Raw genomic sequence first — 11,221 nt, 5'->3', positions numbered from 1 at the left:
TGCCGAGTTCCTTCTAGCTTTAGAAGGAATGCCGAGTCGTGTTCTAGACAGAAACGCTGCCTAGAATTACTAGGACCGTTCCAAAAGGCCGAGAAAATTAGAAGGAGAGATAACCGAACTAGGCAGAAACTTTGTCTGACGAAAATTTCAACCAAAATTCATGGAAGAAACAAAGCCAGCGATTAAGCTATTGGAAAATGGCAGTAGGAGGGAAAAGTTGCACGGGAACGGGTAATGGAGCCCAATTCTGTAATGCATGATGTGTGTGAAATTTTGCAAGAAATCATATGAAATATACATAAAAAATAGTGTATATTATTAAGGCATATACTTGTAGGTTGCGTAATATATTCGAAAGGTTTTTCAATACGTCCAGAAGAGATAGCCCACATTATACACGAGACCCACAATGTCCCTACCAGCTACTTTTGACTTGACTCCAGAAGATGCCCAATTATTGTTGGCCGCTAACACCCACTTAGGTGCTAGAAATGTCCAAGTTCATCAAGAACCATACGTTTTCCAAACTAGACCAGATGGTGTTAACGTTATTAACGTCGGTAAGACTTGGGAAAAATTGGTCTTGGCTGCTAGAATCATTGCTGCCATTCCAAATGCTGAAGATGTTGTTGCCATCTCTTCCAGAACTTACGGTCAAAGAGCTGTCTTGAAGTTCTCTGCTCACACTGGTGCTACCGCCATTGCTGGTAGATTCACTCCAGGTTCTTTCACCAATTATATCACCAGATCTTTCAAGGAACCAAGATTAGTCATTGTTACCGATCCAAGATCCGATGCTCAAGCTATCAAGGAAGCTTCTTACGTTAACATCCCAGTTATTGCTTTAACTGATTTGGATTCCCCATCTGAATACGTTGATGTTGCTATCCCATGTAACAACAGAGGTAAGCACTCCTTAGGTTTAATCTGGTACTTATTGGCCAGAGAAGTTTTAAGATTAAGAGGTGCCTTAGCTGACAGAACTCAACCATGGTCTATCATGCCAGATTTGTACTTCTACAGAAACCCAGAAGAAATTGAACAACAAACTGCTGAAGAATCTGCTGCCGCTGAAGAAGGTGCCGATGAAGAAGCTAAGGAAGAAGAAGTTGAAGAACAAGCTGAAGCCGCCGAATGGGCTGAAGAAACCACTGAAGCTGTCTCCTGGTAATTGTTTTAATGATTTGATGTATATATACATATCCATTCTTTATTTCATATCATTTCATATATTTTATTAAACAAAATTTAAAAATTCAAAAAATTTAACAAAAAATATAAAAAAACAACTACTTTTCCTCATCTTCTCATTAATATTAATCTATATTATTATTATTTTACTTTTATATTAAAATATTATTATTATTATTAGTATAATAACAGTAACACTATAATTATCTTTGTAAAATACTATACTTTAAATTACATTACAAAGGATACTAAAATAGAAGAACGAAAAAATTTGAGTTATCTTTAAGTCTTTGTATTTTAATAGTTTTATTTTTTTTTATATATATTTATTATAATCTATTTTATCTTATCATATTTATTTCATTTCTATTAAATATATCTATCATTATTGTTTTGATTATAATGATACCTTTGGTTTTTAGTTTTTTGTTTTTTTGACAGATAATTAGAAATTTGAACTTGTGGCATTGAAACTGTGTGTCTATTAAGAATCAACCGCCTTTTTTTCTTAAGAGATATATCCATCTCGGATATTTTAGTTGCAGCTTTAAAAATTGACTTTTAAAAATATACAAAACCTTGCTAATTAGTGAATAATATTAAGCTAAATCAACAATAAATTCAAATAATCATGTCACAATTGAAAAATAGACTACGTGATGTAGCTGAGATTCAGGCTCGCATATTTAATCGAACACTAAACCCAACAAATAAAAGGACAGGTGCTAAATTCTTATCAAGAAATCTCCGGGGTCCTTCACTAATAAACTATTATGGTAATCCAGACTTCATCAAATTTAAACAAGTTAAAGCCATTTTCCCTAATATTAAATTGATCGATCCTGAAGAATATTATAGAGTTTCTAGAGTGGAATTCAAGAAATCTCGTGGTAAAGGTGCTCCAAAGAAATTAAAGGAAGCAAAAGCTACAACTAAAAGAAAGAAGTAATACAGTTAAATGAAATTAATAAAAAATTTTAACAATTTCTACTCTCATTAATATTCTACATATTAACAATCTATTATATTAACGTGTATATAGCATATATAAAGATTTCAATAGCATTCATTACAATAAGTTTATGGATCTATTACCCATTAGTTATTCTATCTTTTAAATCTTCATATATATCAAGAATATGGACTGGTTCAGAAGGTAAAGATGAATAAAGGACTTGGTATAATTTATAACGATTTATAGTAATTGGATGGCCCTTTAGTATTTTAGTCGTAGCTTCAATTGAAAAATATGATTTTAAAAGGTTGTCAATTAATAAAAAATAGGGTTGAAGCATATTTGAAGCATTAATAGATTTGTTTTTCAGTATGTATCTAATACCATTTGAATTAATATTAGTATCGATTTTGGATTCAATAATGATGCCACCAGGGATTCTTCTGGGATCCTTAATTCGTAATAATAAGGCAAACAATGGGAAATGATTAATTAAAGCGATTTCTGATTCAATAATAATTTCAAAAGTCATTGATATCATCTGTAAAATAGTAAAGGTTAAATAAAATGCCAATATGGTCGGTGTAAGGAATAATAAAGTAATAAATAATAATGTTCCCAATAATAATTCATCCAATTGGAATTGATGATTGTCAATTCTATTACGTAATCCATTAATTTTTTTACCAAAAAACAAATAAATTAAACTAACCATTACGTTAAATTGCCAATGATATAATTTGTTGCTGATACGATAGAATAAATATATGGATAAAGTCAATAAAGAGAAAATATCAATTATAATTGATAATCCAAAAGTTGCACCGCAAATAGAACTCATGATGGAAATAGTGGAAATAATTTTAGATAATGTATCATATTGGATAAACGTTTTAATATAAAAATTATACCAAAATTCAATAATCCATAAAAATAATTCGCTAAAAAATCTTGCCAGTTCTTCATTCAGTTTAATACCTAATGGATTATTTGCCAATATAAGTGTCAAATTTCTTAAATTTGTATAACAAAAATATGGAATATTCTTAGTTAACCAAATGCATATCGTATGATTATTCTCTTGTAAAAGGGAGCCAAATATCATACCAAATGATATATCATTCAATACTAACCAAACAGTGTTATAAAACCTAATATAATCTGGATAATATTTACTTGGTAAGATGGTTCGCAAATCGTACGATGCTTTAGAATAACTCCTATACCTTTCAAACGTTTTTTTAGTCTTCTTACTTTGATGGAAACGAAGATATTGTAATGGGAAATAGCAAATCTGTTGGCATCTTAAATCAATTTGTTGAGCTGTCATTGAAATATTTACCAAACCAACTTTCTTACCATTCAATATTATTGAACTCCAATATGATAGCAAACATATCGCCACCATTGGATAAAAGATTAAAAAAGAAACTAATCTTAATAATTTATTCAATAAAAACCATTTATCAAAAAAATTTCTTAATGAACCTCGAATTGTGTTGTTTCTATTGTTAGATAAAGACGGATATTTCTCTTGAAATGCTTCTAAATATGTATAATATGAATTGATCAATCTTAAAGTTTTTCTTAATTTTCTATTATTAGACTGATAACTAGGATGGTTAGTTAAATATTCGAAATTCAAATTCCAATTTTTACTCTCTCTAACATTTACTACTTTTTCAGGTAATATAAGAGATATAGGTTCCAAAGAGAAAAATTGTAACAATTTAGAACTTGGAATATCGAACTCAATTACTGAGCTAGCCTTATTCACAAAATCCCAGTAGCTGCTGCCAGCCTCTCTATAAGCAACAATGCTATATGGTGGTTCCAGATATACACTTTTCAAAAGGCTTTGCTCGATCACTTCAAGGATCACATCATCTGTCCCTTGCAAAGTAATCGCAATAGCGGCTAGTCTTACTGCATTTTCAGCTTTATCTTTCTGAATTAATTCGCTGGGCCATAATAGGTACTTGCTCATAGCATTGAAATTTTCTTCAATAACTGCTCCAATGTATATACAGAAAAATCAATAGCCTATCTATGATATAGCTATATTTCAATTTTTCATTTCTATTGGCTTCTTTTAACAATCAAAAAATTTTATTCATCTCTGAAATATTTTAATGCTTTTTTTTTTGCCTTAATTTTTTTTCTCACAGAAACGCTCATATCTGAATAGAACTAATTAGGAAATTTCAACTAAGGCTTAGCTTAACTAAGTTTCATTTGCAGTTAAAAGGAAGTTTATGTTATTATTTCCAATAATGTATAGAAAAGCCCTTTTTCATTATTTATTGCATCCATATTTAATTTTTTTAGTAAATTTTATAATTTTGATGAACTATGATATATTCGTTCTATTCTTTCTACTCTTTCTACTCTTTCTTATTTGCTCATAGGTAGGCTCAAGGTTATTAACTGAAGCGGTAAAAAAAGACCCAGATAGATTATATTTTAAAAGAAAATATGCTTACATTCTTGATATATCTTTAACTACATATTGATTCTAAAGGGAAAAATATAGTCATTAAAGTTGTCGGCCTAACAAGAAATCTAACTGGCTGCTATCTTGTCTTTTGTAGGTGAAACTACATTTTAGATAAAAGAATTAAAAATCGAATTAATGCAAAAAGGAACCAGTGACCCACTAAATGAGCTCAACGAATAAAAGACACTCTACAGAAGGGCCTAGAGATATTGATGATGTTTTATCATCAGATTCTAGCTTTTCAGATAATATAACTATCCCTGTATCAAGAACACCAAAGGTTGGGTTCAATCCATTTTTAAATGTCATCCCATCAGAGAGTAGTCTCGAGAGGTATGAGGAAAAGCACATAGAAACAGATGCTGATAATGACAGCTTACCAAGTAATAATAATACTACTAATCAACAAGAAGATAATAGTAGAATACAACAGAATGAAAATAGTCCAAGAAAACGAGTGGAAAGAAAGTTGGAAGCCGCCTCATTTGGAAATTTATTTAAATTGAAAGATACCAATCGCAAGAATAGAGCGCACCCAACCTTGTCATTAAACACAACGTTTCAAACGAATCATGATAAACAAGACAAAAATCCTAAACAAAAGGATAAATTAACTGTTATATCTGCCACTGGTGTCAGTTTTAATCTATCCCCAGCTACAGAAGGGTTCCGAAGAAGACCTAGAAATAGTGATGCTTCGAATCAATCAAATCAAGAGTCAGCTTCCAGTAGCTCACCTTTTATGGCACCAAGGTCAGCAAAAGTTCTTTCGTTCATTGCTCCAGATGACATGGATGAGTTTCATGATTTACAAAAAGAGTTTCAAATTGCTGTAGATGATGAAGGATTGTCGTGGTTACCACAAGTTAAGATAGTGGCTGACAAGAAACTGGATACCAAAAATACAACAACTGAACTCCCAACAATTATTATGGATGACACCCTTGTTTCTTCCGAGGAAGCACCTACCTCGCATAATCAGTTATCTCCTAGCGTTACCAGTTTCAATGTGTCACCTAGAATAAACAGGAACGCTATCAGTCCTGATAGTTATGAGCTAGAAAGTGTGAATATTCGCAGTAACTCTAATTTAAGTTTTCCACATTACAATCCACTAGCTAGTAATGATAAAGTAAAGGATAAAAATAACAAGACATTAGAAGTTATCGATTTAATAGATTCGGAAAGCGCAGCTTCATTCTCAACAGAAGTTGAAGTTGCAGAGCCACCAGATATCCCTGATTTTGGAGAATTATTTACAAAGACTCAAGCCAAAACATTAAGATTGTATGGACACTCTTTACGCTTTATTAGTGCAAAAAACATTATCAGAATAAAATTTGCCAATTTGCATACAAACTCCATATATATTGCTTGCTATTTTGTGTTTCTGATATTATTTATTGCATATCTCGGTGTAAGAACTTTTGATCCCATTAATTTTGAATTCATATATGGTTTTAGCTTTTGGGAAGATTATGCTTGTTTTCTTATTTTAGTATACTTTACATTGCATGACTTATCCAAAATAATTGCATTCGGTTTATGGGATGATTCACAGATGTTTGACGCATATGGAGTTAACTATAAAACAATAGCTTATAGATTACGCTTAATTAAGGTTTTCAGGGTCTTAAGAGAAAAATATCATATAGATTTGTTGGAAAAAATAAGTTTCATTAAAAATTATTTAGATGATGAGGAAACCAGATATGCGCGGCGTACTCTAAAAGCTTCAGTAACTGATATAAAATCTAAGAAATACAAAAAAGATTTTGATTGCCCCAGGGCATTTTTACGTTCGTCTTGGAATAGAATTGATCTAATTTCGACAATTTGTTTCTGGTTAGGATTATTTGTATCTTTTGGAGAGTACTATAAGGTAAGGATTTTTGCACCATTCGCTGTCTTACGTATTGTAAGAATAGTTGATGCTGATAATGGTATTACCTCAATTTTAAGGGGTTTAAAATATGGCTTCCCACAACTACTAAGTACAGGTTCTGTTTTACTTTATTTTTGGGTATTCTTTTCAATTTTGGGCGTTCAAGTTTTCCAAGGTTCTCTAAGAAGGCAATGTGTTTGGATTAATCCTTCTGACCCTCATGATACTTTTCAATATAGTATGCAATTTTGTGGAGGTTACTTAGATCCAATAACTAAAAAAAAAAGGAATTATGTTTATAAGGACGGTACTGAAGGTCCATTGGCGAAGGGATTCATTTGTCCTGTTAATTCGAAATGTATCTCGAACGCAAACCCATATAATGGTAGAGTAAGCTTTGATAATATCATCAATGCAATGGAACTAGTCTTCGTGGTAATGAGTGCAAATACATTTACTGATATTATGTATTATACTATGGACTCAGATGAACTATCTGCATGTTTATTTTTTATATGTGCTATTTTTGTGATGACAATTTGGTTGTTAAATTTAGTAGTTGCTGTTTTAGTTTCTTCATTTGATTTAGCAAATGAAAAATTTAAAAAAGAAAAGATTGGTTCTTCAAAAAAAGATAATAGAATATTCGATCTAGTCAATGGTTATTGGAAATATTTTCTGGTAAAAGCAAAGCAATCTACATTACCTAATTGGTCGCAATCACTATTGAGGTTGTATGCAAACTTAGAATGGTTTTTTGTAGGAAGTATTATGGTTGATTTAATTGCCCGCTCATCCATAAAAGCATCTTCTCCAGAAGTTTTTATGTCGAAATTTTTTAAAATTGACTTGGCAATCTCCATTGTTTTATTTATTGAAACTATATTTCGTGTAATATGTTACATCCCAAATTTGTGGAAATTCCTAATTGTTCCCTCATTCTTATTCGATCTGGTACTCTCAGTTGTAACTCTTATTATTAGCATATTGGCAACTACTGGAATGAGGGACCAGACTTATTATTGGCTCTCTGTATTTCATATCAGCAGATTTTATCGAGTTATTAAATCTTTCCAAATCACAAAAAATATCTGGTTAGATGTTTTAAAAAACTGGGTGATGATTTGGAATTTGAGTGTATTTTATTTTTTATTTACATTTCTAGTTTCCCTTATTCTGAGTGTTTATTTTGAAGGTGTTATTCCAGAATCTGCAGATCAACAACTAAGCATGAGTTCTTTACCAAATACTTATCTATCTCTTTTTACTATTGCTTCTACGGAAAACTGGACTACTATTTTATACAATTTGCAAACATATGCACCAAATATATCGTCAGCTGTGTTTTCCTCTGTCTTCTTGATTTTATGGTTTATTCTAGCATATTTTGTTATTATTAATATTTTTGTTGCGTTAATTTCAGAGTCAATGAGTGTTGATGAAAGTGAAAAACGTCCTTTACAGATCCAGCATTATCTGAAGTATATTTATCCCAAAAAAATCAAAGAATATAGACATGCGTCTTTGGTGAAGCGAATAATGAAATTAATCTTTAGAGATGATTCAGAGGACGATCCCCAAGATTTTAAACAATTTTTGATGAGAGGTACAGCAATTATGAGTATTTCTCAAACGATGGGCGATGCAATGAAAGATATGCCAAGAAATCTGGCCGTAAAATCTCCATTGATCGGTGTAATAAATGAATTGTCTGGCATATTTCCATTCTTAAAAAACAGTTGGTTAAAGAGCCATAATGACAATCCATTCTTTAATAAGCCTACTGTTTTATTTACAGAAATAACAGAGAACAATGAAAAATCTTATATGTTACAACTGAATGATTATGAAGACGAAAAGCTGGAGTATCTTAAAAGTCATCCTTTTTATAACTATTCTTACTTAATTATTCCTCCAAATCACAAAGTAAGAAAATTTTGCCAAAGATTTGTTGCACCAAGTGTTGGAAGACGCACAGATGGCTATCAATTTTTTGATGATGAAACTGATATGTATACAGGCAGAAAGTACTTCAAGCATATTGAGAGGGATTTTTTTATTATGTTTTATGCTGTATTAACGGTTCTTTTGATTATTTTATCCTGTTACGTCACCCCGTTATATAGACTAACGCATCAGTATGATGTCTGGGATTGGAGTACAGCATGTGATTTATCTATGGTTGTGCTATTCACAATTGAATTTTTAATCAAAACAATTGCTGATGGGTTCGTATTCACTCCTAATGCTTATCTTCGTAATCCTTGGAATTTTATTGACTTTATGGTATTAGTATCGATGTGGATAACGTTCGTATCATTTATTGCGGGTGAAGGTGATTTAGCAAGAATATTTAAAGGGTTAACTGCTATGAGAGCTTTGAGATGTTTAACTATTAGCGATACTGCACGAAGTACTTTTTCAATGGTTGTTTTTGATGGACTTAGTGTAATTCTCAAGGCTGCATTTGTCGCTGCAACTTTCTTGTATCCATTTACTGTTTGGGGTTTGACGCTGTTTAAAGGACGTTTAGGAAAGTGTAATGATAGCAATATGGATAAGATGAATTGTTATGGTGAATTTACTAATACGGTATTTCAATGGGACATTATGATGCCACGAACTTACAGCCAGCCATACTTATATTTGGACGAGTTTTCAAGTGCAATGAAAACTATGTATGAAATTGTTTCTTTAGAAGGCTGGGTAGACTTATTAGAGAACTTGATTAATTCCACAGGCGTTGGTACTATCCCAAAAGATGGTGCTTCCAACCAAAATGCTACATTCCTAATTTTCTTCAATTTTTTAAGTATGATCTTTATCTTAAATCTTTTTGTATCATTCATCATCGATAATCATGCTAGAACTACTGGTAGTGCTTATTACACTGTTGAAGAAAAATCTTGGTTAGAATCCAAAAAATTATTATCTCAAGCTAAACCAAAAGCCACCCCAAATCTGTTTAAAATGTCAAAATTTAGGTTGTTTTTCTATCGATTAGCTATCGAAAAAAACAATTTAATTTATAGTATTTGTTTTGAAATTATCCTTTATTTGCATATATTAATGTTAATTATTCAGCATTATGAAAGAGATTCAATAAAAACTACTTCCGAAGGATATTTTACCTTCTCAACAATAATATTTTTCTTACATGAAATTTTTTGTATAATCGGTGAAGGTATCAAAATCAGATTTAAAAGTAGATGGAATATAACAAGAGTTATTATTGTTTTAGTTTCCTTTGCTTTGCTAGTTGGTATACCTAGTGTTTCGAAATACAACTATTGGTATAAGAATATCGCTAATACTTTCCATCTATTAATATTTTTATTTGTTATCCCAGAAAATGATACTCTATATGAGTTATTAGAAACAGCAATGGCTAGTATTCCTTCAATTGTATCTTTGTCATATACATGGGCTATTTTATTTTTAATTTATTCAATTGCCACAAATCAGGTTTTTGGTTTGACAAAAATTGGCCCAAACACTTCACATAACATTAATTTCAGGACTATATTTAAATCGATGCTTGCTCTATTCAAATTCAGCTTTGGTGAAGGATGGAATTATATTATGGATGATTTAACACTCGAAGAACCATATTGTTCCTTTGTTGATGGTATGAATGAAACAGATTGCGGTTCTAAAATTTATGCTTATCTATTTTTAATGTCGTGGAATATTGTATCGATGTATATATTTGTGAATATGTTCGTCTCTCTGATTGTTTCAAATTTCAGTTATGTCTACAGAAGAAGCAATTCAGAAACTTACATTACTAGGAGCGAAATTCAAAAGTTTGTCGATACATGGTCTAAGTTTGATTCAGATGGATCTGGTGATTTAGAATTTTCCAAATTACCAACACTAATGCATTCTGATGATGGATTGTTGTTTTTTAAAGTTTGGGAGGGTAGTTTATCTATAAAAAATTTGGTGGAAAAATATATTGAAGTAAATCCGGATGATCCATATGATGTGACAGTTAAACTTCATGCATTAAACAATGAATTAAATAGCATAGAAGTTGAGAAATTAAAACGTAAAATATTTCAATATAAAAGATTCATAAGAGAAGTTCATTATTCTAATGCTTATAGAGGTGGTATGAAATTCTCAAGAGTGCTACAATTGATTCCATTGTATACTATTTATAACCCAAGAGAATGTCTAAATATTGATGAGTATGTTCGTCATTTGTATTTGAGAAATAAAGTAGAGAGATATCTAGCAAATGAAAAAACAACAGATGTTTTGAAAATGGTTGTTGTTAGGTGGAAGTTTCTACAAAGGAGAAAGCATAAAATTAGAAATATATCCCAATCTTCATTTCCCGATCCTATTTCGGAATCGACTTCAAATAAAGCGACTCAGTTTACAAATGAAACTGGTCCCCAACATAATGCGGCTGTATCTCAAGAATTTGACTATACTAAACCAGAGATTCCTAATATTGTTACTACCAGGAACTCCACTCCGGATGAAGCATATGGTGTGAATTATTTTTTTTGGTCACCAGATCGTCGTTAAAATATATATGGATGATAAATATTTAATTCCAGATATATATATATATATGTATGCAGTTTAAGATAACATTCGCCTTATTTGCATAACACTAGTATTTCTGGTTTTAAATTACGCCATGCTTTGAAATTAAAAACGGGTTTACATTTTAAGTCTA

At 31.1% G+C, this 11,221-nt stretch overlaps 4 protein-coding genes across 4 annotated transcripts; 3 read left to right on the top strand and 1 right to left on the bottom strand.

Moving 5' to 3' along the window:
- Window positions 1–409: 409 nt before the first annotated feature.
- Window positions 410–1,171, top strand: RPS0A (40S ribosomal protein uS2; the record flags this gene model as incomplete). Its single annotated transcript, XM_004181988.1, has 1 exon — window positions 410–1,171. The coding sequence occupies one exon, from the start codon at window positions 410–412 to the stop codon at window positions 1,169–1,171; it is 762 nt and encodes a 253-aa protein (XP_004182036.1).
- Window positions 1,172–1,822: 651 nt separating this feature from the next.
- Window positions 1,823–2,140, top strand: RSM27 (mitochondrial 37S ribosomal protein mS33; the record flags this gene model as incomplete). Its single annotated transcript, XM_004181987.1, has 1 exon — window positions 1,823–2,140. The coding sequence occupies one exon, from the start codon at window positions 1,823–1,825 to the stop codon at window positions 2,138–2,140; it is 318 nt and encodes a 105-aa protein (XP_004182035.1).
- A 142-nt stretch (window positions 2,141–2,282) lies between these two features.
- GPI1 (phosphatidylinositol N-acetylglucosaminyltransferase) lies at window positions 2,283–4,133 on the bottom strand (the record flags this gene model as incomplete). Its single annotated transcript, XM_004181986.1, has 1 exon — window positions 2,283–4,133. The coding sequence occupies one exon, from the start codon at window positions 4,131–4,133 to the stop codon at window positions 2,283–2,285; it is 1,851 nt and encodes a 616-aa protein (XP_004182034.1).
- A 673-nt stretch (window positions 4,134–4,806) lies between these two features.
- On the top strand, window positions 4,807–11,067 carry CCH1 (calcium channel protein CCH1; the record flags this gene model as incomplete). The annotated part of the gene is made up of 1 exon (XM_004181985.1): window positions 4,807–11,067. One exon carries the CDS (start codon window positions 4,807–4,809, stop codon window positions 11,065–11,067), a length of 6,261 nt encoding a protein of 2,086 aa, XP_004182033.1.
- Between the last annotated feature and the right edge of the window lie 154 nt (window positions 11,068–11,221).

This window comes from Henningerozyma blattae, chromosome 8, assembly GCF_000315915.1.
Source record: "Henningerozyma blattae CBS 6284 chromosome 8, complete genome".
Classification (NCBI taxonomy): Eukaryota; Fungi; Ascomycota; class Saccharomycetes; order Saccharomycetales; family Saccharomycetaceae; genus Henningerozyma; species Henningerozyma blattae.
The sequence above is the reverse complement of the archived record's forward strand: the minus strand, read 5'-3'. Positions and strand labels throughout refer to the sequence as shown.